This window comes from Trichosurus vulpecula, chromosome 3 (genome assembly GCF_011100635.1).
Source record: "Trichosurus vulpecula isolate mTriVul1 chromosome 3, mTriVul1.pri, whole genome shotgun sequence".
In the NCBI taxonomy this organism is placed as follows: Eukaryota; Metazoa; Chordata; class Mammalia; order Diprotodontia; family Phalangeridae; genus Trichosurus; species Trichosurus vulpecula.
The window spans coordinates 304,362,234-304,387,211 of NC_050575.1; the positions used below are offsets into that span (position 1 = coordinate 304,362,234).

Below are 24,978 nucleotides of genomic sequence, written 5' to 3' on the forward strand. Positions count from 1 at the left end.
AAGAGGGAGGAAATGAGGGACAATAAGTGAACCTCACTCTTATCAAAACTGGCTCAAAGAGGGAGTAATATACACACTCAGTTGGGTATAAAAATCTATCTTACCCTACAGGAAAGTAGGAGGAGAAGAGGACAAGAGAAGTGGAGGGGGGTGATAGAAAGGAGGGCAGATTGGGGGAGGGATAGTCAGAAGCAAAACACTTTTGAGGAGGGACAAGGTGAAAGGAGAGAGAGAAGAGAATAAATGGGGGGGGGGAGTGGAACCAAATGGAGGAAATTATAGTTAGCAATAATAACTGTAAAAAATTTTGAAGTTTCTCTGATAAAGGCCTCATTTCTCAAACATATAGAGAACTGAGTCAAATTTATAAAAATAAGAGCCATTCCCCAGTTGATAAATGATCAAAAGATATGATGGTATGATCAGTTTTCAGATGAAGTAAAAACCATCAACAAGCATTATCTGTAATGGGGATAAGCTAGAAGTCTTCCCAATGATATCAAGGGTGAAGCAAGGATGTCCATTATCAGCACTATTATTCAATATTTTACTAAAACACTAACCATAACAATTAGAGAAGAAAAAGTTGAAAGAATTAGAATAGGCAATGAGGAAACAAAACTATCACTCTTTGCAAATGATATGATGGTATACTTAGAGAACCCTAGGGAATCAACTGAAAAACTAGTAGAAATAAACCACTTCAGCAGAGTTGCAGGATATAAAATAAATCCACAAAATCATCAGAATTTTTGCACATTACCAACAAAGTACAGCAGGAAGAGTTAGAAAGAGAAATTCCATTTAAAGTTACTTCAGAAAATATAAAATATTTGGAAATCTATCTTCAAAACAAACTCAGGAATTGTATCAATGCCATTGCAAAGCACTTTTCACATAAATAGTCATATCTAAATAACTGTAGAAATTATTTTCTGCTCATAGGTAGACTAAGCCAATGTAATGAAAATGACAATTCTACCTAAATTAATTTACTTATTTAGTGCTATACAAATCAAACTACCAAAAATTATTTTATAGAGTTGGAAAAAAATAATAAAATTCAGCTGGAAGAATACAAGGTCAAGAATATCAAAGGAATTGATGAAAAAAATGTGAAGAAAAGTGGCCTAGCAGTGCCAGATCTAAACTGTATTATAAAGTGATAATCATCAAAAGAATCTGGTACCAGCTAAGAAATAGAGTGGTAGATCAGTGGAATAGATTAGGTACACAATACACAGTAGTAAATGACCATCATAATCTAGTGTTTGATAAACCCAAAGTCCCCACTAGAAAGCTGTTTGGCAGAAACTAGGTACAGACCAACATCTCACACCCACATACCAAGATAAGGTCAAAATGGGTACATGACCTAGACCAGGGCTGTCCAAAATGCAGCCCACAGTGCGATTTATGCAGCCTGCCTACAAGCATAGAAATTTACATAAATGCTTTAGTAAATGAAGCTGAGCTATCACCAGAGCTCTCATCAAAAAGGCAAATCAAAATATGTTGTCTATTGTTTCAATAAAAACCTAAGGTTGGACAGCCCTGATTTAGATATAAAGGGTGATATCATAAGCAAATTAGAAGAGCATGGAATATTTTACCTCTCAGATCTATGAAATTTTAGACAAACAAAATGAAATTTATGAGAAAGAAGAGATAGAGAGCATTACAGAATGTAAAATGGATAATGTCGATTAGATTAAATTAAAAAGGTTTTGCACACAAATGCTGCCAAGATTAGAAAAAAAAAGCAGGAAATGGGGGGGGAGGAATTTTACAAGTTTCTCTTATAAGGGTCTCATTTCTCAAATATATAGAGAATTGAATTAAATTTAAAAGAATATGAGTCATTCCCCCAATTGATAAATGGTCAAAGGAACAGCTAGATTTCAGAATTAAAAATCAAAGCCATCTGTAGTCATATAAAAAAATGTTCTAAATCACTACTGATTAGATAAATGCAAATTAAAACAACTCTAAGGCACCACCTCAAACCTATCAGATTGGCTAATATGACAGAAAAAGTAAATGACAAATGTTGGAGAGGATTTGGGAAAATTGGGATAACTACAGTTTGGTGGAGTTGTAAGCTGACCCTACCATTCTAGAGAGCATTTTGGAACTACGCCCGAAGGGCTATAAAATATGCATATACTTGAACCCAGCAATACAACTACTAGATCTGTATTCCAAAGAGATCAAAGAAAAAGGAAAGGGATCTATATGTACAAAAATATAGAAGTTCTTGTTGGGGCAGCAAAGTATTGGAAATTGAGGGGATGCCCATCAATTGCAGAATGGCCAAACAAGCTGTGGTACATGATTCTGATGGAATAATATTTTGCTATATGAAATGACAAGTTTGAGAAAAACCCAGGAAGACATATGAACAGATACAAAGTGAAGTGAGCAGAAGCAAAGGACCATTGTACGCAGTAACAGCAATATTGTACAATGATCAACTATGAACGAAGAAGCTATTCTTAGCAATACATTGATCCAAGACACTTCCGAAGAACTTGTAAGGAAAAATAGTATCCACCTCCAGAGAAAGAACGAATGGAGTCTAAATTATGGAGATCAAAGTGCACTTTTTAAAACTTTCTTTATTTTACTTTTTGGTTTTGGTCTACATTTTCTTTTGCAATGCAGCTTATATGGAAATATGTTTGGCATAACCACACATATATAATCAACATCAAATTGCTTGCCATCTCAGGGGGGGAAGGAGAGAGAGAAGTTAGAATTCAAAATCTTTTTTAAAAACGAATGTTAAAACATCTTTATCAGTACTTGAGAAAAAATAAGAGAGAGAAAAAAGCACCACCAAATAGTATATAGTAATACACAAAAAATATCTTGAAGCCAGAATCAATGACAAGACCAGGTTACAACGTAACAAAAAGTGGGCCTGCATTCTCAGTGTCCTTTGTCCACTAGACTTTTTTTTAACACTATCAAAAAATGCCTTTAGATCAAACAAGTGTGATTATTTCTCTGCCTCTATATCTTAAGAGCCCAGAGCAAAATGGCTGACAAACAGACAGTCCTCAGGAAAAGGAACACAAGATATTTCAAAACACATAAATTTTTAAAAATGCAAATTAAAGCAATTCTTAAATTCAACTTTATGCCCATTAAATTGGTGAAAGCAAAATTTATTACAAGAATGGCTTTGGTTTAAAAAAAATACACTCTTGATAGAGCTGTGAATGGCTCCAAACTTTCTGGAAGGTAATATTGAATTACATACTAAGGGTTAACTAGTCAATAAGTAGTTTAAAATTTCTCCTTTGGGGCAGCTAGGTGGCGCAGTCAGTAGAGCACCGGCCCTGGAGTCAGGAGGACCTGAGTTCAAATCCGGCCTCAGACACTTGACACAAGTACTAGCTGTGTGACCTTGGGCAAGTCACTTAACCCCAATTGCCCTGCCAAAAAGCAAAAAAAAAAATATATATATATATATATATATATATATATATTAAAAAAAAATTTCTCCTTTGGTGGCAAGGAAATGGAATTTTAGTATCTATTTTTAATACTCACCAGATTTCGAATGGATTCCGCTGTCGATACTTCCTCCTAGTCCAGAGGTTGGAATGGTACAGTTTGGAGGGAGCCACCCATCTTCACAGTGACAGTGTTTTAGATTATTGCAAACCTGAAACCAAGTGGAAATGTGATGGCGATGCTGAGATTTTCAGAAAAAAGGATATTATCTATTATCCACCTTTTTAAAGGGAAACATTTAGAAACATGAAACATCCTCATTAATAACACTATTATAATAACAAGATGTGCCAAATCCAATTCTCATGCATGCATAATTTACAAAAGTACCTCCAAGCTACTCCCACTTACCCCTCGCCCCATGCATTTTCTAATATGACAGTCAAATCCCAGGGCACTAAGGTCCACACAATGCCGGTTCAAACAAACCTAAAAATTAAATGAAGTGAGAGGTAAATTGAAAGTAATTTTGCAAAAGAAGCCTTTACAATTTAAAGGTTGTTTGGATATTTAAATGCTTAAGTGATTGGAATAAAACAGGAAAGGATAGGAAAGTAGCATAAGAACTTCAAAATAAGCAAGTGGAGAAGGTACTATTATGAATGGTATAGGGGGCCAGCCCCTTGTGAGGCTGAGGCTCCTGGTTGATAATTACTGTAAAAGAAGTAAGATGATAATGAACAATAATTATAATAGCTATTATCTTATATATCACTTTAAGGTTTGCAAAGTACTTTACAAATAGGAGTGTTGATTACAAAATTCTGATCCTCACAACGACCTTGGAACGTAGGTGCTATCATTATCATCCTCATTTTATAGGTGACAGAGTTGAGTCAGGCAAAGGTGGAATGACTTGCCCAGGGTCACACAGCTAGCTTGAGCTAGTGAGGCCAGATTTGAATTCACATCTTCCTGGCTCCAGGCCCAGCACTGTCTCCACTGCATTACCAGCTGCCTTGCTCTTTTGCTTTGATTATGCCTTTTTCAACTCTCTTCTGGTCTATTTGCACATATACATTCATTGGCCCCTACTATACCCTTCCTTAAGCTATCATATCATCTTATTTCTCACCTCACTTTCTCCTACAAATTCCTTAAAAAAGCTGTCTACACTCGGTGCTTTCTCCAAAGTTAACAATGATCTCTTATATGCCAAATCTGAAGATCTTTTCTCAGACCTCATCCTTCTCTGTCAGCTGCATTAGACACTGCAGATAATCCTTTTCTCCTGAATACTCTCTCCCTCTCTGACTTTCCTGTGCTACTCTCCTTTGGGTTGCATGAACTACTCTCTCCTTGGTTGCTTCCTATGTTTCTATTTGTTTTTTCTGTCTCCTTTGTTGGTTTGATCATCCATATGATGACCCTTTACTATGAGTGTTCCTTAAGGCCACATACAAGGCCCTCTTCCCTTCTTTCTTTATATTTAGTTTCTTGGTAACCATTTAAGCTCCCAGGTGTTTAACTGTTATCTCTACAAATGACTTCCAGATCCAAATATCCAGCTCCAGCCTCTTTTCTGAGCTTCAGTCCTACATTGCCAGCTGCCTACTAGACATTTCAGGTTGGATTTTCTGAAGATGTCTTAAACTCCACTGAACTCAAGATCTTTCCCCTTAAACCTTCCTCTGTCTCAGACTTCTCTGCTTCTGTTGAATGTACCACTATCCTTCCTCTCTCCAGGTTCATAACCTTGGTATTATCTTAGATCCCTCACATTCCCTCACTCCACATATACAATCAGTTGAGTATAAATCACAACAACATCCAATCATGTGTGTGTGTGTGTGTGTGTGTGTGTGTGTGTGTACATCTATATCTACCATCTTAGTCCAAGCCTTCCTAATATCTTGTCCAGGTTATTGCAACAATCTCCTGGTTGACCTCTCTGCCTAAAGTTTTCCCAACTCCAGTCTATTTTCTGCACTGCTGCTAGTAATTTTCCTTAAACAGATCTGGTCGTGTGACTCTGATAATCAATCCTAGTGGCATTCTATTGCCTCTGGAATAAAAATACAAACTCTTCTGTTTTGGCCCTATAAAACCTGGTCTCAACCTATCTCTGCAGGCTCCCTGGACATTACCCTCCTCCCTCACTCTGTGATCCATCCAACTTGGCCTTCTCTCTGTTCCTCACACACATCACTCCATCTTTCATCTCTATGCCTTTCAACTAGCTGTCCCCCCATGCTTGGGATGCATTTCCTCATTACCTCTGCCTCTCAAAAGTCTTCTTTTCCTTTAATATGCAGGCCAAGGATCATTTTCTTCATGAAGCTTTTCTTTATTATCTTCAACTACTCACTCTCCTTTAGTCCAACATATCCAATTTGTTGCAAAATCTTATCACTAATACCTTTACAACATCTCTCCATTCAAACAGCCACTTCCCCTCATCACCTCTTACCTCGACAACTGAAATAGCCTTTTACTCGTCTCCCTGCTTTGTCTCTCCTAAATCCAATCCGTCCTTCACTCAGCTGCCACTGAAATTTTTCTGAAGCATAAGTTTGATCATATCATCCACCTGCTCAGTAGGCTCCAGTGGCTCCCTATTACTTCCAGTATCAAATATAAACTGTTATTTAAACCTCTTTATAATCTTGCCTCTCTCTTGTCTTTCCAGTCCTCTTGCATGTTAATTCTCTCTATGCATTTTACCATCCAGCAACAACAGTCTTCTTGAAGCTCTTCAAACATGATATTCCATCCCCTGTCTCTATACCTTTAACGTGGCTGTCCTCTATACCTTGAGTGCTCTGTCCCATCACTTCTAACACTGTTTCTTCAAGATTAAGACCTCAAAATTTATTATAAAGAAATAATCATCAAAACTATTTGTTAGTGATTTAAAAATTGATGTGCAGATCAATAGAGGAAATCAGATGAGGAAGAATCAGAAATAATTTCTCTCAATAACCAAGTGTTCAATGAACACGAAAATGCAAATTGTTTATGGAAGAATCCCCTATTTGACAACTTTGGGAACACTGGAAAGCAATTTGGTAGAAATCAGTTTTAAACTATACCATGTACAACAATAAACTCAACATGGATAAGTGATCTGAGTATGAAAGGTCATACCATTAAAAGTTGTTTTTTGTTTTCCTTTGAAAAGAACCAGATCAGGTAACTTTCATAGTTATTGCTAGAAGAGTAGTTTTTAATAACAGCAACAAAGGAATAGAAACAATTACAAAAGATAAAATGGATAAACTTAACTACATGAAATTGAAACTCTTGTACAACCAAAAACAATGTAATTAAGAAAAGTAGGGATGTGATCATGGCAAAGAGGTATCTTTATATCAATATGTCTTCTAATAGTCTGATATTAAGACATAAAGGGAGCTAAAACAAATACATGAGACCAAGAGCCATTTCCCATTGTATATGTTGTCAAAGGCTATGAACAAACAGTTCTCAAAATAAGATTTGTAAACTATTAACAACCGTATAAAAGATAAAATCACAAATAACGAAAGAAATGCAAATCAAACTATCTCTGAGGTTTCACTTCATACCTAGTAAATTGACTAAAACAAGAACAGTCAATGTTGGAGGGGTTGTGGCATGCTAATATACTGCTGGTGGAGATAAATCAGTTCAAATATTCTAGAAAGTAATTTGAAATTATGCTAAGAAAATGTCTAAAATATCTATACCCTTTGATTCAGGGATCCCACTACTATGCATATATCCCAAGGAGGTCAAAGATGGCAAGGGCAGGGAGGAGATGGTCCCTTACATGCTAAAAAATATTTAGAGAAATGCTTTTTGTTGAAGCCAAGACCTGGAAACAAAGTGCTCATTAATTGGGGAATGGCTGCATAAATTGCGGGACATAAATGTAAGGGAACATTAATTACTGCTCTATAAGAAACAATGAATATCAAGAATTCAACAAAGCACAAAAAGACATATCAGCTGATGTAAATGAAATAATCACAACTAGCAAAATAATAATGATAATGACTAGCATTTATATAGCACTGCAAGGTTTGCAATGTACTTTATAAATATCTCATTTTATTCTTGTAACAACTCTGGGAGGTAGATGCTATCATTATTCCCATTGCACAAATGAGGAAACTGAGGTTGAGAAGGTTACTAAGCGTCTGAAGTTGGATTTAAACCCGGGTCTTCCTGACTCAAAGTCCAGAGCTCTATGCACTGTTGCTGCAAAGTAATATTCCCAATTACCACAATAATGCAAATGGAACAAACATAAAAAGTGAAATTGAATGCTATGGAAGGCTAGTAATTATGCTCACACCCAAAGGAAAAAAAAATCCATCTTTTTTCCCTTCTTTGTAGAAGAGGATGACTATGGATATGAAAGACTATTTATACTGTCAGACTCAGTCTATATGTTTGTTAATTTTACTGGGTGTTTTTCATTCTTTGTTACAAGGGATGGCTCAATTGGCAGAGGATGTAGAGGGGCATATTTGGAAATGAAAGTAATATTTTTTCAAATTTAATAAATATTTAAGAGAAGAGTTAAATACAATTCTTAAAATGTTACATTGAACAAGGTCCCCTAAGAACAAAAGCAGAAATGTTTAAGCTCAGAATAAGCTAAGGCCAGCAAGGAATGGTAAAGACATACAAAAGGTGCTTTTAATGAATCAGGACTGTGGCTTGGTAGATAATAACAAATGATGATGGAGAGGTGATACTCAGATCTATTTTATCTCTATTTTTCTAACTATGGGGGAAAAATCTTTAAACTAAAATGGAAATAACAAAAATGGCTAATAGTGAGGTAAAACCTAGGACAGGTAGGGAGATGGTAATTATGATTAGCTAACCTTAATGAATTAAATTCAAAGGCCCAGATGAACTTCATCCCAATTCCCAGAAGAATTGACTTATATGATTGCTGAGCTACTGTCAGTGATCTTTGAAATATCATGAAGAATGAGACCAGTGCTGTAGCATGGAAGAAGTTTAGATAGCTGTCCCAATTTCCAAAAAGGAATAAGACAGAATCTGAAGACTATATGCAATGGATCTTGACTTTTACTGTCAAAATTCTAGAGATGGTTAATGAGCGCCTAACAAAGGAAGCAACCAGAACAAAAAATCAGCATGTACACATCATGCTTATAAAATGTATAGACAACACAAAGCTAGGTAAGATATTTAATATGTTATATACCAAAAACCAAAGCAATCTAGACAGCTAATTTGATCTTGGGCATAGTGTCCAGAATAAATGGCTTTCTGTACTCTGCCCTTATTCGATGATATCTGTATGCTACATATTGAGAAAAGGTCATTGATAAACTGAAAAACAAACAGGAGAGAATGATCAGAATGATCAAGGGCCTCAAGTAGATGTCATATAGGGTTGGTAAAAGAATAGGGGATGTTTAAGCTAAAAGAGTGAAGACTTAGGGGGACATCACAAAATCAAAGAGTCTAAGAGCTGAAAATGGCCTCAGAACCAAGGATGAAGGAAGAAGAAGGAAGAACTGAATTTTTTTAAAGGTAGTGTCATAGATGAAGGCCATTCAAAGAAAAATACAAAGAGAAATGAAGGAATCTATAAATTCATTCATATTGGGGAATATACTGAAAAGATGAAGCAATTCCTCTTTAGAAGTCTCAACTTTCCTGAGGTTTCATTAAAAAAAAAACAACAAAGAGAGGCTGAAAAATCCATTAAGTGGACAGAAATTATCCTAGAGGTTGAATGGAATGGGGAAGGGTTAGTTAACAAGATCATGGACATGGAGAGGGAAGGAAAATTGGAGAGTGCCTGCTACAACCATCTCATTTTTAAGATGAGAAGTCTAGGGTTCAGAGTGAAAGAGTAGCAAGCTAAGCAGGTAGAGAATAGCAGAGCATAGACTTAGCCCAGGTCAAAACTTGTGCTGTGAAATCCAGTGCTTCTTCCTTCACACTGATTTCCCACATTCATTAATGAATATTTCTAGAGGGAGTATGGGACTGTAAAGATGTATTAACCTTAATTAGTATGTCTGGGGGTGGGGCTATATGGTCTTTCAAATGAAGAAATGAAAAGTGAAGGGAATGAGGGGGTCCGGAGACACCAGTTGGCTCTGGACAAGGCTATAAAGAAAATTCTTGTCTTTTGGACCTCACACTCTTGGTGTGTTTTGTTGGAACAAACATTGCCTGGGTAGGGTAGGAAGCTTCAAAGGTTTCTCTCCTCCTGTGTGGGAGATGGGGAAGAGGAGAGGGACCAAAGGCTTCTCACAGAAAGGAGGCATTTCAGGAGCACCTGTTCTTAGAGAGGGTATGGGTTTCACCTGATCATGTTCCAGCCCTGGAGAGGAGGATTCTAGATCTTGTGGTTGTGGAGGACTGGGGTCTAGTGAGATTCAAGGATCACAGAATCAAAGATCTTGAGCTTCCAGGGACCTTATCTAAGATGGAGACCCAAGTTCATAAGTATGGTAAACTCTAAGAAGCAGGATTTGAACCTAGATCCCCGGACTTTGAAGCCAGTGCTCTTTACTCTATCACACTTCCTTCAGATGACCTAAGTTGCCTCAAGAAGATGTAGGGAGTGAAAGGCAGAGCCTGGATTCCTAACTGTATCACTTCTACATGACTTCTCTTCCACAAATTAATATTTTGAGGAATGGAGAATGTCAAAGAGAAGGAGAAGGGAGAAGTAGAGGTCAAAAATCATATGTTTAGCTAGGTTAAGAGTTTTTGTTTTCTAAAATCATCACCACGGGTCATGGAGGGCATAAAGAAATAACTTAAGAAGGGAGATTATATCCTAGAATATCCCAGTAAAGGAAAAATCTGCTGGTTCCTTCTATTCTGCCTTCAAACGTACCCAGGTATCTCCTGTCTTAAAAAAAAAAACCAACTTCATAGGACCTCACCTTTTTTTTCTCAACCAAACTACTAAAACAAAGTGGTGATCATGCTCGCTGTTTCCACTTCCTCTTCACTAACTTGCCTCTCAACCCTTTGCAATTTGGCTTCCAATCTCATCACTCAATTAAAACTGTTTTCTTTAAAGGTACCAATAATTTCTTAATTACTAAATCTAATTGTCTTTTCTCAGTCTTTATCTTTCTTGCTTCCACGTTTGACACTGTTGACTACCGCCTCCTTCTGGACACTCTATTTTTTCTGGAATTTCGTGTCGTAGGTTTCCTGGTTCTATGACTACCTGTATGATCACTCCATAGTATCCTTTGTGGGCCATCATTCATATCACCCTACCTATTTACAGATGTGCCAGAAGAATCTATCCTGGGGCTTCTTCTCTCTCCACATTTTGTGAACAGTTCAGCTCAAATGAATTTAATTATCCTTTCCATGCAGATGATTCTGAGATCTAAAAATTCAGCCCTTTTTTTCTCCTGAGTTCCGATCCCAAATTCCCAGCTGGCTGTCAGGCATTTCAAACTGGATGTCTGAAAAGAACCCCAAAGTCAACCCCTAAGCACAATGCTTTACATGTAATAAGCATGATAAAGGATTTGATAAAGGATTGATAAAGGATTTATCATTAACTCATATATTCACTTATGTCCAAGGCAGAATTAATTATTTTCTCCTCCAATCAATCAACAGGCATTTATTAAGCCCTTACTATGAGCCAGGCACTGTGCTAAGTGGTAGGGATACAAAGAAAGGCAAAAAAATCCCTACTCTCAAGACCTTCACAGTTTAATTGGAGCATAAATATGCAACTAACTATGTACAAACAAGCTATAGAGACAACAAATAGGAGATAATCAACAGAGAAAAAGCATCCACATTGAGAGAATTGGGAAAGGCTTCCTGTAGAAGGTAGGAATTTAGCTGGGACAAGAAAGAAGGGTGGAAGTCGGAAGATATAGATAAGGAGGGAGAGTGTTCTAGGCATGGTAAAGTTGAAATGAAGTGAAAATGCCTAGAGTCAGGAGACGCAGTATTTTGTGCAAGACACAGCTAGGAGCCCAATGTCACTGGATCACAGGATAAGTAGTGGGTAAGAGAACTTTAAGGTGTAACAAGCCTGGAAAGGTAGGAAGGAATCTTATAAGGGCTTTAAAAACCAAGCAGAAATGGATTTTCTAGGTTATGACCCCAAATTCACCCCTCTTCTCTGAGAAGCTCTTTAAAGAAATTCCTTTATGCATTACTATAAAAAATTAAATTTTAACCCCAAAGTTCACAAATTTCTGTGAAGGCTTTGCGTCAAAGCAACTATACTTTGCTTCAAGATTCGTTTGTGCAGAGAAAGGACTAGAAATGTCAGATTTGGAATGTTTCTTAAAATGGGCTGCTAACATTTTGTAATATAGATTTGGCCAGTAAAATCTCAGCAGACTATAAAAAGACTATAAAAATTTATAAAAAGACCATAAAAATTAAGTAGACATAATTGTCTCCAGACCAGAGTAAGTTGGGGTCTTGCTTATCCAGGAAAATGCCATACCCAGAGTAGGAAAGATTAGAAAAATAAAAGGTTGATGGTCTTGATGGTAGCTTGCTTTCTGATGTCATTGGCCCTGATCGCTGTAATAGTGTCAGATATTACTGTTTTTGCTTTATGATTTTTCCCTCCCTTTCTTGAAGAAGTCACCTACTGATGCCAGCTAGTAGGACATTTGCTAATGCTGCTACAGGAAAGAAAATTGTTAATAGCTACATATTTTCTATAGAGGTTATTTGCTTATGATCATCTTTTGAGCCTGATTCCATGTATTGGATTGAATATATCTATTTTAGCTGAGTAAATTAGAAAACTAAATTGATGTTAGAAATTATCATTAATATGGTAAGGATGCTGATGAATTAGTTGTCTATTGACAAAGGCATGTTGTCAGTAGGTGGTTTATTAAGTGCTCATGAAACACACAATGAAGTCGTAATAATGAATGTGAGTGGTGCATTTGATGAATGAATTGGCCCTTGGTAGTTATATAGAAGCAATGAGAAGGACAATTATGAAGAGATTAGCTGAACTTTTCTAAATACCTTTCTGTTTCTTTGTTTTGGAAGTGGTCATAGCTCTTTCTACTATACTTCTTAGATAACAGAAAGACATACTGCATGGAATGACAATTTTGAACCCAAGCTTTATCAAAATCGGATTTAAGGAAATTGGGACCAAAAGAACTACGTAAGTCTAAGGATACCTACAGTTGTCTAGATAACTGGAAAGCAGACCTAAGTCAAGAGGTGGCTAGGAATGCATATGGCCAAGGATAAGTGTGTGTGAAGGATAGGGAGCCCACCTCCAGAAAAGTATTTATGAGTTAAATCAGAGGTCACTTTATGGGATGAATACATCTCTCTGTTAGAAGAGATATATACTGGAGAGACTATTCATCCCCCTAAAGGCATTTTTTTTTACTTCTACCTCTCGTTCTTGAATAATTAAAGAAGAGAAGGTTAAAACTGCTAATTCCACTATGCCCACCCCCAAGGTTGCAATGAAAACAGAAAGATTATCTGCTCACCTCCAAACCATAATGACCTCACCTCATTCTAGACTACCTGTTATGTCTTCTACCTATATTCATCACAAAAATGCTGTAGACCTTACATATTTTTAAGGATCTGATAAAGTTTACAGAATTTAAGTTTGAAGTTTAGGATAACAGAAAAAATCATTTCCAATTGTCTTGAAGGTCAGACTCAATTTTTAAGATATAAAAATAAATCGTTACCTGTTTATAACCACAAACCATTCCATCACGTACCCACATGGGGTCCTTAGAATCATCATTTGTTGGGAAGTCTAAGGTGATACATAGATGTTCTTTTGCTTTAACATAAATGACAGTTGCTTGTGTATCAAAAAATGGCATTGTTTTTGTATATGCACACATTACTCTAGCACAGAGGAGGTTCCTGTAAATGTATTAGAAGAAAATTATTATTATCCATTTAGCATATGATCACAATATTGTAGCTGTATGACAACTAAAATACTCTTTAAAGCGCTGACCTAAAAAATTAATTCTTTTAAAAGACTAAATCAATTTTATTGCCAATATTGAACAATGGAAGGCCACACCAAAGTAAAAAGATAAATTATATGCAAGTCTCTAAAGTCCATGCTAGGCTTCCCTAACTCCTTTATGAGGCAGCTAAGTCTTATTGTGGATACAGCAGTGGTCTTGGAGTAAGAAAACCTGAGTTCAAATTCAGCCTCAGAAACTTCCTAGCTGTGTGACCTTGAGCAAGTCACTTAACCTCTGCCTGCCACTGGAGAAGAAAATGGCAAACAACTCCAGAATCCTTGCCAAGAAAACCCCATGAACAGTATGATCCAGAGGGTCACAAAGAGTCTGACACAACTGAAGACTGACTGAACAAAAACTCCTTTAGTGTCCTGATTTTGCTTTTATCTTTCTGTCTGGCTTAACTCCTACATCTTATATTCCTTAACCATAGCCAGGGGTGGAAAAATGTGGCCACATGTGGCCCTGTAGGTCCTTAGGTATGGCCTTTTGACTGAGTCCAAGTTTTACAAAACAAATCTTTTTATTAAGGGGATTTGTTCTGTGAAGTTTGAATTCAGTCAAAGGGCCACACTTGAGGACCTAGAGGGACACATGTGGCCTTGAGGCCACAGGTTCCCTACTCCTGACCATACCCATTGTTCCAAAAGTTTTATTTTCTCCTCCAGACTCCAAACTAACCTCCATCCCTACTACATAACACACACACACACACACATACACACACATGCACACACATATACACACACACATATACACACATCCACAGCAAATAAACTAGGCTATTACTTAAGAAAGAATATTTGGGTCAATTGAGTGGACTGTCCTCAGTTTCCATCTTTCTACTATTGAAGTGTACATATTATCTTTCTCTTTCCCTCTAGTCACAGAGGAAGAGGTAATGTTAATTCCTCTTGGTATATCTTTGGCTTCATCCCCTCCTACCTCCTTTGGAACCTTGTTCTAATGATCATTTCTCCTCTATCATTCACAGAATTTCAGAGTTAAAGACCCTCTAACACAGTCAGTGCCTGAAAAAGAATTTTCTCTGCAACATACCTGACAAGTAGTTATACAGTGTTTGGTTAGGATATCGAATGAGATATATTCACCATCTCATCAGTCTATCCGTCTCCAATGACTTTCTCCTGACTATAAACATATTCAGGTTTCTCCAATCCAGGAAAAAGAATCATATCATCACTTCTACCCTATCTAAATACTATCCCATCTCCTTCTTCCCCTTCATAGACAAACTTTTGAAAAAGTTATCTCCATCCAACGCTTCCACTCTTGCTAACTGATCTTTTTTCAAACTTTGATGACCTCTTAATTACTAAATACTTTCTTTCAGCCTTCAACCTTCTTGACCTCTCTGCAATATGTACTTTTGGTCTCTCCTTCTTTCTGAATATTCTTTCCTGGTTTTCTTGCCCCCCCCATTTCCTTCATCTATTTCAAAGATCAGTAGAACACACTAGGTACACAAGACTCAGTAGTAAATGATCTATCTATAAAGTGTTGGATAGACCCAAAGACCCCTGCTTTGGGGGCAAAAACTCACTATTTGACAAAAACAGCTGGGAAAACTAGAAAATAGTATGGCAGAAACTAGGTATAGACCAACATCTTACACCGTATACCAAAATAAGATCAAAATGGGTACATGATTTAGATATAAATGTTAGCACCATAAACAAATTAGGAGAACAAGAAATAGTTTATCTTTCAAATCTATGGAGAAGCGAAGAATTTATGAACAAGTAAGACAGAGAGAGAGAGCATTACTAGATGTAAAATGAACAATTTTTATTATATCAAATTTAAAAGATTTTGCACAAACAAAACCAATGCAACCAAGATAAAAAATAAAAAGCTTGAAAACAATTTTTACAGCAAATGTTTCTGATAAAGGCCTCATTTCTCAAAAATATAGAGAACTGAGTCAAATTTGTAAGAATACAAGTCATTCCCCAATTGACAAATGTTCAAAGAATATGAACAGTTTTTAGAAAAAGAATTCAAAGCCATCTATAGCCATATGTATAAATGGTCTAGATCACTATTGATAGCAGAAATGAAAATTAAAACAACTTTGAGGTGCCACCTCACACCTATCAGATTGGCTAATATGACAGACAAGCAAAATAATAAATGTTGGAAGGGATGTGGGAAAATTGGGACACTGATGCACAGTTTGTGGAATTGCAAACTGATCAAACCATTTTGGACAACAATTTGGAACTATCCCCAAAGAGCTATAAAACTGTGCATACCCTTTAAACCACAAATATTGCTTCTAGGTCTGTATCCCAAAGAGATCAAAAAAGACGGGGGAAGGGGAAAGACCTGTTCGTACAAATATATTTATGGGAGCTCTTTTTGTAGTTGCAAAGAATTGGAAATTGAGGGGATACCCATTAACTGGGGAATGCCTAAACAAGTTGCGGTATATGATTGTAATGGAATATTATTGTGCTATAAGAAATGATGAGCGAGATGATTTCAGAAAAATCTAGAAAGACCTGTGTAGGCTGATGCAAAGTGAGGAGAACATTGTATGCTGTAACAGTAATATTTTATAATGATCAGCTGTGAATGACTTAGCTATTCTTAGCAGAAGAATGATACAAGACAACTCCAAAAGGATTTATGTTGAAAAATGCTATCTACCTCCAGAGAAAGAACTGATGGAATCTGAATGCATATCTAAGCATACTACTTTTCACTTTCTGTATTTTTTCATAATTTTTTTCCCTTGGGTCTGTGTCTTCTTTCACAACATGACTAAGGTGATATGTTTTTCTTCATTGAACATGTCTGACTGATATTAAATTACTTTCTGTCTTGGGGAGAAGGGAAGTGAGAGAAGGAAATAGAAATTTTGGAACTCAATTTTTTTTAAATGAATGTTAAAAATTGGTTTTACATGTAACTGGGGGAAAATTAAAAAAAACATACCTCCATCGGCACTGTCTGAATCCATTTTTAGTACGACCACAGTTCCCTGATCGATCTCCCTTACTATTAAGTTCTTCAAAACATTCAGGAGCACCAAGAGATGAATCTAAAAAAATGACAGGTAAGTTTGTTATATCATAATGTAAAAATAAAATTAACAGATTTTTTAAAAATAGAATTCAAAATGTGTTTTTTCACAAACATTGAGATTTTAATTCATCCATTTCTCAAAGTTTTTTAAACCTTCAGGGCAACACAGACAATTATCATAATTACCTTGACCAAATATTTCTCTACAATGAGCATTTGGATCTGGGCATTTTCCTTTATAGCAGAAAGCTGTTCTGGAACGGCAATGATGTCCATCTTGAACATGTAAGTCAGGCATACAGAATTCTGAAGATCCATTACAATATTCAGGGAGATCACAGTCCAAATCAGCACGCTCTCTACATTGTGTACCTCTTTCACGAAACTTACAAAGGCAAGGGAGAGGGAAAGTAGGGAGAAATACAGAATAAAATGGAATATGAATTCAAAAGTATTAAAATATCATGGATAGCAGGCATTTACCAACTGAAATAACACAGATCTTACCCGACAGTTTTGACAGCACTCTCCATGGGCACACACTGCTCCACTTTTCAGTCTACAATTCGCAGTACAACATGTAATACAACTCTGAAAATAAATAAAATATTATAAAGTTTTGACCAATCTAATTTTGGTTTAAAATATATTTTAATGTTGATGAAAACTGTTTTTAAAGACTACATACAAAATATAATCTTACTATCACATACAAGAATAAACATTTATTTTATCTAAATGAATTGATTCATGTTATTAATAAGTCATGCAACTCAAAAACAATTGAAATGAGAGTTTTCTGTTTATTTAGGACAAAATTTCTCTAAAGTCTTCTGGTAGAAAAACATACTCTGTGGCCCTCGAGAATCATTTAAGGCCCTAGAGACTATCTCAAGCCTACTTAAAGTGACTTCTCCAAAAGGATAGAGAAGATCAAAAGAGAGAAGAGGAACAGATACACATACTCATAATAATGATACACCCGCTTAAACATTACATAAGACATTATCTATATTTCACTCATGGTTTTTAATATGGATCTATATTTTTAATTCAAAATACAAAATAGAAGAAAATTCTTTAATATTTTTCTGAGCACCTATTATACAAATCAATATGCACTCCAGGAGGTTAATAGGCTTCCTACGTTGTAATTTATATGCTCCTGAATCAGAAGACACTATTTTTCTAAACAATGGTAGACTCATCATCACACCCCCTGGTTCTGTTTTCTTCAATGCTGTTCCTCACCCATCCCTGGAATAATTTGCTAATACACCAGTATTCTAACTAATGGAAATTTGAAAATAGCAGAGAATACACACTTTAAAAAAGCACACAGATGCTAAAGACCCCAGAAGTACAACTCCCTCTCTGGGGTTCTCCCAAATATGGGAATATTGAGCAACATTTCAGGTAGTTGTTGAACAAGTTGGAAAAGACCCAGTAATTTACCAGCAAATAACTATAAACGTTATATTAGGAGAATAGGCAGAAATGCCAAGAGGGACTAATTTTTAGACAAACACAGCAAGGGTAAAGTGAGAAGTTCATGGACAATATGACCTAGTGCTGGCTCTACTCTTCATTAGTTGTGTTACCTCAGGCAAGTCTCTCTGGGCTTCAGTTTCCTGAATTCTAAGAAGGTCGAATTGGATAGTATCTAAGTTAGCTTCCCACTCAAACTTAGGATCACAATCTTTTTGGCAAGTTGCTTAAAGGCCACATGGTCCAGCTCTTTTAATTTACAGATGAGAATACTGATAGCCAGGAAAGTTAAATAAGTTGACAAAGTCCCATAAGTAGTAAGTGATTAGCCAAGATGGGTTTTTGACCCAGTTTTTCTGATTGCTAATCCAGCCCTGAAATCTATACCATATCTAACCTCACAATCATGCTGACTGGGTTCAATATAAATTCATGTTATTCTGATGTTCTGGTCTGGGTTTATTAACTCAATCCATTCCCCTCGTAGTTTATGTTTGATAGTGGAAAGAAATGAGTCACTTTTATGTAGATCATTCAACAGTTAACAAAAGGAGATTTACTTATCCATAGGAGGATATTCAACAAGTGTATTCAATGAAGACATCTCATGAATCAATTGATTCAGCTGAGCAATGTTCCCCTGCCCAAGTTGTCCTCCATGGTCTGCCAACCCAAGCATCAGAGCATTCTTAGAGCTTCCTGGGACTGTTCTGTACTCAGGCAACTACAAGTGACACCAATAGTCTAAGCCTTTAGCCCTTGAAACCAATCAATAGTAAGGATGGTTTCAATGCCAGTTAGGGAGAAGCTAGGGTAATTTACATTGGGGAAGGAGGTTAGGATATTACTTCCCCTACACTACTAGAAAAATGTGAAGGCCTTTTTTTCCTTCCACATTCCCTACCTTAATCTCCTGAGAAACTATTCCAAATCTTTACCATTTCATCCTGCTGTGTCCCCTGCCTGATCTCCAGGCTGCCATAGAAAGAGAAGAAGCATCATTCCACTGCACCAATCTCCTGCTTCTGTGGGGAGGGGAGAGGGAGCTATTCCATTGCACACCACTCTCCTGCCTTTGAGATAAGGAGAGAAAAATGCCATTCTATTCCCTAGATCTTCTGCTGTCTCCAGCTTTTCCCAGGAAGAAAAAAAAAACACTTTCTGTCACACACCAGTCTCCTGCCTTTGGGGTGAAGAGAGAGGACGTGATTCCATTGATTCAGGTCTCCTGCCTGATTTCCTATGTCTTGTTGGAAGAGGAGAAACAATGTTCTATAAAGCACCAAGTTCCCCCTTTCAGGGAAGAGGAGAAAGGTCATTGCATCAAGTCTCCAGCTTGGACTCCTGCCTTGAGGTAAGGAGAATAACACCATTCCTTCAGCTCAAAGTGCTTGTTCCCTCCCCTGAACTGCCTAAGGCCCTGAGGATTCCACGTGAAGGCCAAACCTCTATGGGCAATGAAAATCTTTTCTAAATTCATTCCTCAGTGATTAACAATTACCCTCCTAGTTGTACCTCTTCTATCCCAGTGATTCCGAACTCCCCATGGTCATCATTCAAACTCTGGTCCTTATTCACCATTGCCCAATATTTTGTTCCCATTCCCTTCAAACTCTCTCCTCAATTCCTCCCTCTAAAGCTATCTATCTCCTCTATTGTGCTCTCTAGAATGCTTGATCTAGTAAGCGACAAACTTGAATTCATCTTAAATCTTTCCCTTTCCTCCTGATGACACAACCTCCCTAGTGGTTCTTTCCAGCACTGGTTATACTTTGACTCTTTCCCCTGGACTCACAGGTCAATGTGAAGGAGCTGAAATATTCCTTGCTTCCCACTGCCACTTGCAACTTTTCCCTCTGCCACTATCACTCAGTTACCTTTCTGTCTTAGAGGTTCAATCAGTCCATATTTACCACCCAATTATGGTAGCTGTTACACTCCCCTTATTTCCTTGATGAGTTCAGTGCCTGGATCACAATCTTTCTCTCTTAATTTCCCTCTTTGAGACTTCTAGACTTCTCTACAACACCCAGAAAGTTCATCATTGGGAAAACCTCATGATCCTGTAAAATCCAATCAATCTTGGTATTCACACACCATTACTGTCCTCTCCCCTTCTGTTTGGAGGGCAGAACTTTGAACTCCAAAACCTCCATTTAAGGAAGGGGCTCAGCAAAAACATCTTCTCTCTCACCTGGCTGTACTCCTTTGGTACTTTTCTGATTTCTCCACCATGCATTCACATTGGGTACCTTGACCCCTACATAACCACCACCTTTCTCCTTCCTTTTATGTATTGTTATCCCTCATTAGATTGTAGGCATCTTGGAAGCAGAAACAATCTTTTATTTTATTTTAACTTATAATTTATTAACTACTAATTATTAGCTGACATTCCCATTTTTGCCCTCCTCCTAAGGGATTTTAACATATATAATGATATTCCCTCAAACACTAACCTCACGGTTCTTCAACTTACTTATTTCCTATAACCTACTCCTCCCACCCCCCTCAGCCACACACAAAAAAAGGTCATACCCTTTATTTTGCCATCATTCACATATGCTCCTATTCTATGTTCATGAACTTTGAAATTCCCTTATCTGATTACAATATATTATCATTCTACCTCTCCCTGTTTTACAACCCCAAATCATTTTCTTCATCCATGTTGTGACCTCCAAACCAGTGATACTTCATTTCTCTACCACTGTTGTCTTTGCACTAGAACTGCACTTTCCTCCATTCCCCATTTTGATAGTTTAGTGAACTAATTCAACTCTTTGATGCCCTCTTCTCTCAAGTGTCTTATCCCCTTCATCATATTACCAATATTTCCATGACAAACCTCATTCTTAGAGCATTCGCACAATCTGCTGCATTTCCTCCTTTGTTTGCTAGAGAAAATCATGAAACCATGCTGACTGGATCTATCAGAAGTTTATTTTACACAACCTCAAGTGAGCCCTCAGTGCTGCAAGGCAAACCATTTACATCTCCTCAATTAACTCACTATCTCACTGATCAAGAGTGTCTCTTCCAAATCTCCTCTTCCTTCCTCACGTCTCCGATGGCTCCCTCTATCCCCATACTCTCAGCCAAAAACTTTGTCTCATATTTCACTAAAAAAATTAAGGCCATTCAGTAAGAACTTCTTTTTACTTCCTCATCTCACATTATCCAGATGCCTTCTTCCACTGTCTCCTCCTTCCACTTTGTCTGATATGAAGAGGTATCCTTTCTCCTTATCAAATGATCCTTTTACATCCTATCTTCTCTAGCAGAGTTCCCCCTCTATCAGCCCTACTTTCCTTTTGGTAAATATTTTATTTTCCCCCAATTACATGTAAAAACAAATTTTAACATATGGGTTTTTTTCAAGTTTTGAGTTCCAAATTCCATCATTCCTTCTCCTCCCCCCTCCCTGAGATAGTAAGCAATCTGACATAGGTTATACATGTACAATCATTTTCATATTAGTCATTTTTGCAAGAAGCCTCAAACAAAAAAGGAAGGAAGGAAGGGAAAAACAGTATGCTTCAGTCTGTATTCGGACAACATCAGTTCTTTCACTGGACGTAGACAGAATTTATTTTATTTGTAACTTTTTAAATTTCAAACTTAAATACAAATAAGAAAAGAAAACAAGAAACAAACTTAAATAGTAAAACTAAAATAATACAAAATAAGAAAAAAGCACACACAGCAGAACGGTGAGAGAGGAACCAAAGTATACAACAATAAATTTCCATTTCAAGAAAGCCTATATAGTAAGTACTACACATTGTGTTCCAAGCTGTCCATCTTTTCTTCGCTTCCTTTTAAGTTTTCTTTTGTTCTCTGCTGTGCACACTTTACTTTGTTCTTTATTCCCTCTTCTTTCCCCCACCCCCGCCCCCTGCCAAAGGCTACAATTAAGCATGGAGATATGTGTGTGTGTACATACATACATACACATATATGTATGTGTGTGTGTACATACACACATACATATATACATACCTATATAGATATATATACACATATATAAACACATACACCCACATATACATATACTTACACATACATATACTTAGTGATAATCATAGCCATATAGATATATACATTCATATGCATCTTTGTAAGACCATATTATACTTATTTATTGTCTATTTCTCTGAGGGTGGATAACCTCTTCCTTCATAAGTCCAAGTCTTCCCATATTTTTCCAAGTACACCCACTCATCATTTCCTACACGACAGCAATATTCCCATCTTATATTGTCTAGTTGTTTTAAATAATCCAAAACAACATTGATAAATATGGCTAACACATTTTGTAGTTTCTCTATTTTTCTCTTTTGATTAAATCTATTTTAGCCTTAACTTTATCCAAGATCATGATTACAACCCTTGTTCCTTTTTCCCTAACAAATTCTACTCCTGATCTTTGTTTTTATGTTTGTGTGTATCTCTTATTTCCTATCCCTCCTACTTTACTTCTACCTGCTACCTTGCCCTCCTATTACTTAACCTATGCCCCTCCAAGGATCCCTCCACTATCTTCCCATTCCCATTGATCTAAAAACCTTCTACACAAACAAAAAAGGGGGGGGGGGCAGCTAGGTGGCGCAGTGAGTAGAGCACTGGCCCTGGAGTCAGGAGGACCTGAGTTCAAATCTAGCCTCCGACACTTGACACACGTACTAGCTGTGTGACCTTGAGCAAGTCACTTAACTGCAACTGCCCTGCTAAAAACAAAACCTTCTATATTCCCCCTTAACCTATTTCCTCACTCTCCCCTCTGAAGATTCCTCCCTTGTCCTCCCCATTAATCTAAACACCCTTCTATACTACCCTTTAACCTATTCCCTCACTCTCCTCTCTAAATATTCCCTCTCTTATTCTCTCCCCACTCCCTATTCCCTTAGCATTTTATTTCTTTCTGAACTTAAAAGACGTTTATACTCTCCTAGATATGTGTATGTATGTCTGTATATATGTATTGTTCCCTCTTTAACCCATTCCCAGTAAAAGTAGGTTTCCTGAACTACCAGCCTTCCTCTTCCTTCTAATTCCTGTGTGTCAGTTCTTCCTCTTACACTTCATTTGTATAAGATAATTACTCTTTTTAGATGTTCCCAAATGGTTTTACTTTTTAAAATCATATCATACTCAGGTCTACTCCAATCTTTCTTATGAACTACCCAATTACTAATAACAATCTTAGACTCACGTTTTACATTTTACATAGATAAAATGTAAATAGTTTGTCCTTACTGTGTTCCTTGTAATTAGAATTTGGTATATACCTTATATTTCTCTTGGCTCTTATGTCAAATCTTGAATTAAGTTCAGGTTGTTCAGTGTGTGGTTTTTTTTTTTTAACAAAATCCTGAAAGTCTGATAATTCATTAAATATCCATTTTTTTTTTCCACTTAGGACTATGCTTAGCTTTGCTGGGTATGGTATTTTTGGCCAGAAACCCAGTTCTTTTGCTCTTGGATACATAGTGTTCCAAGACCTGTGGTCTTTTAGTGTCACTGCTGCTAGGTTTTGTGTGATTCTAATTGTGGTACCACCATATTTAAATTGTTTTTTTTCTCTTGTTGGTCATAATATTTTCTCCTTGAGCTGGGGGTTTCAGAATTTGACTGTGATATTCCTGTGGGTTTTTCTTGTAGGATCCCTTTCATGTGGTGATAGGGGAATTTTTTCTATTTCTACTTTCCCCTCTTGTTCTAATGCTTCAGGACAATTTTCTTTCATTATTTCTCGTATTATTGTATCAAGATTCTTTTTTTGATCATAGCTTTTAGGTAATCCAATTATTCTTACATTTTCTCTTCTTGATCTGTTCTCCACATCAGTTGTTTTTCTTATGAGATGTTTCACATTCTCTTCTATTTTTTTCATTCTTTATGTTTTATTATTTTGTAATCTCTCATAACTTCACTAGCTTCCCCTTGCCCAATTCTGATTTTCAAGGAGTCATTTTCTTCCTTAATATTCTGGATCTACTTTTCTAATTGGGTGACTTTCTTCTTATAATCTTCTTGTTTTTCTTGGATTGTTCTTTTTTTTTTAATTTAGTTTTTTTCTCAATCTCTCTCATTTGATTTTTAAAGTCTTTTTTAAGTTCTATGAATTCTTTTCGGGCAGGTGACCACTTGACATTACTCTTTGGGGTAGAAGGGTTGTTTTTTGCTTCAATATCCTCCTCTGAAGACAAACCCCAGTCTTCTCTATTCCCACAGTAATTCTCTACAGTTGAATTCTTTCTCCTTTGCCTGTTCATTTGTTTTTAATTGTAGCAGCTTAGTTTTTATAATCACCTCTGGCCTTCAGGTATGGTGGGTGGTGCCTCTGGCCTCAGATCCTCCTTCAGTTCTCCCCTCTGGCCCAGAACTAAAACTAAGACCTCCAGCCTCTTGTAAGTGCCCATTGCTTCTGCACTCACCAGGCTGTGCTGGTTTCTTCTTGCCCCGGGGCCACATATCCACAGCACAGTTGGGTCTGGCATTCCTTATTAGCAGAGGTTCCTGTGATCTTCCCTGGCTCAGATGCCCAGCTCTCCTCACTGTCCCGGGGTAAAAGTTCCTGTGGCTGGGGCCAAGGTAGCCTCCTCACCCAACTAACCCCCAAGCTTGCCACTTATTGTTTAAGTGGACCTAGCCTGGAGGTGTTTACTCTTCACAGGGACCCAACCTCATCCTGGGATTTTTCTTTACATCTTCTCCAATTGTCAAAGGAGGAGCACTGTTCTGCTCCTACTCTTATTTATTTTTAGCACTCTGTGTTTGCCCTGAGGTGCTATTATTATCTCATTTATGGGGGAAATCTAGAGAGCTTGGAGTTTTCTGACCTATTCCTCCATCTTCCCAGAATCCTCTCTGTAACAAAAGATAGCATGGTATCTGGTTTTGTTCCCACAGAAGCTATCCATATAGCTGAGTTAAAGTTTACTTGCCAAGACAATGG

General features: G+C 37.0%; 1 protein-coding gene across 1 annotated transcript in view; it reads right to left on the reverse strand.

Moving 5' to 3' along the window:
• Positions 1–24,978, reverse strand: part of LOC118842518 (disintegrin and metalloproteinase domain-containing protein 2-like) — a 132,713-nt gene that overhangs the window by 7,698 nt on the left and 100,037 nt on the right. Inside the window, exons 13-18 of the mRNA XM_036749996.1 lie at positions 17,037–17,120; positions 16,716–16,914; positions 16,440–16,545; positions 13,182–13,365; positions 3,874–3,951; positions 3,559–3,673 (exon numbers count right to left, since the gene is read on the reverse strand). Coding sequence (XP_036605891.1) covers positions 3,559–3,673; positions 3,874–3,951; positions 13,182–13,365; positions 16,440–16,545; positions 16,716–16,914; positions 17,037–17,120 — 766 coding nt within the window. The remainder of the gene's footprint in view (positions 1–3,558; positions 3,674–3,873; positions 3,952–13,181; positions 13,366–16,439; positions 16,546–16,715; positions 16,915–17,036; positions 17,121–24,978) is intronic.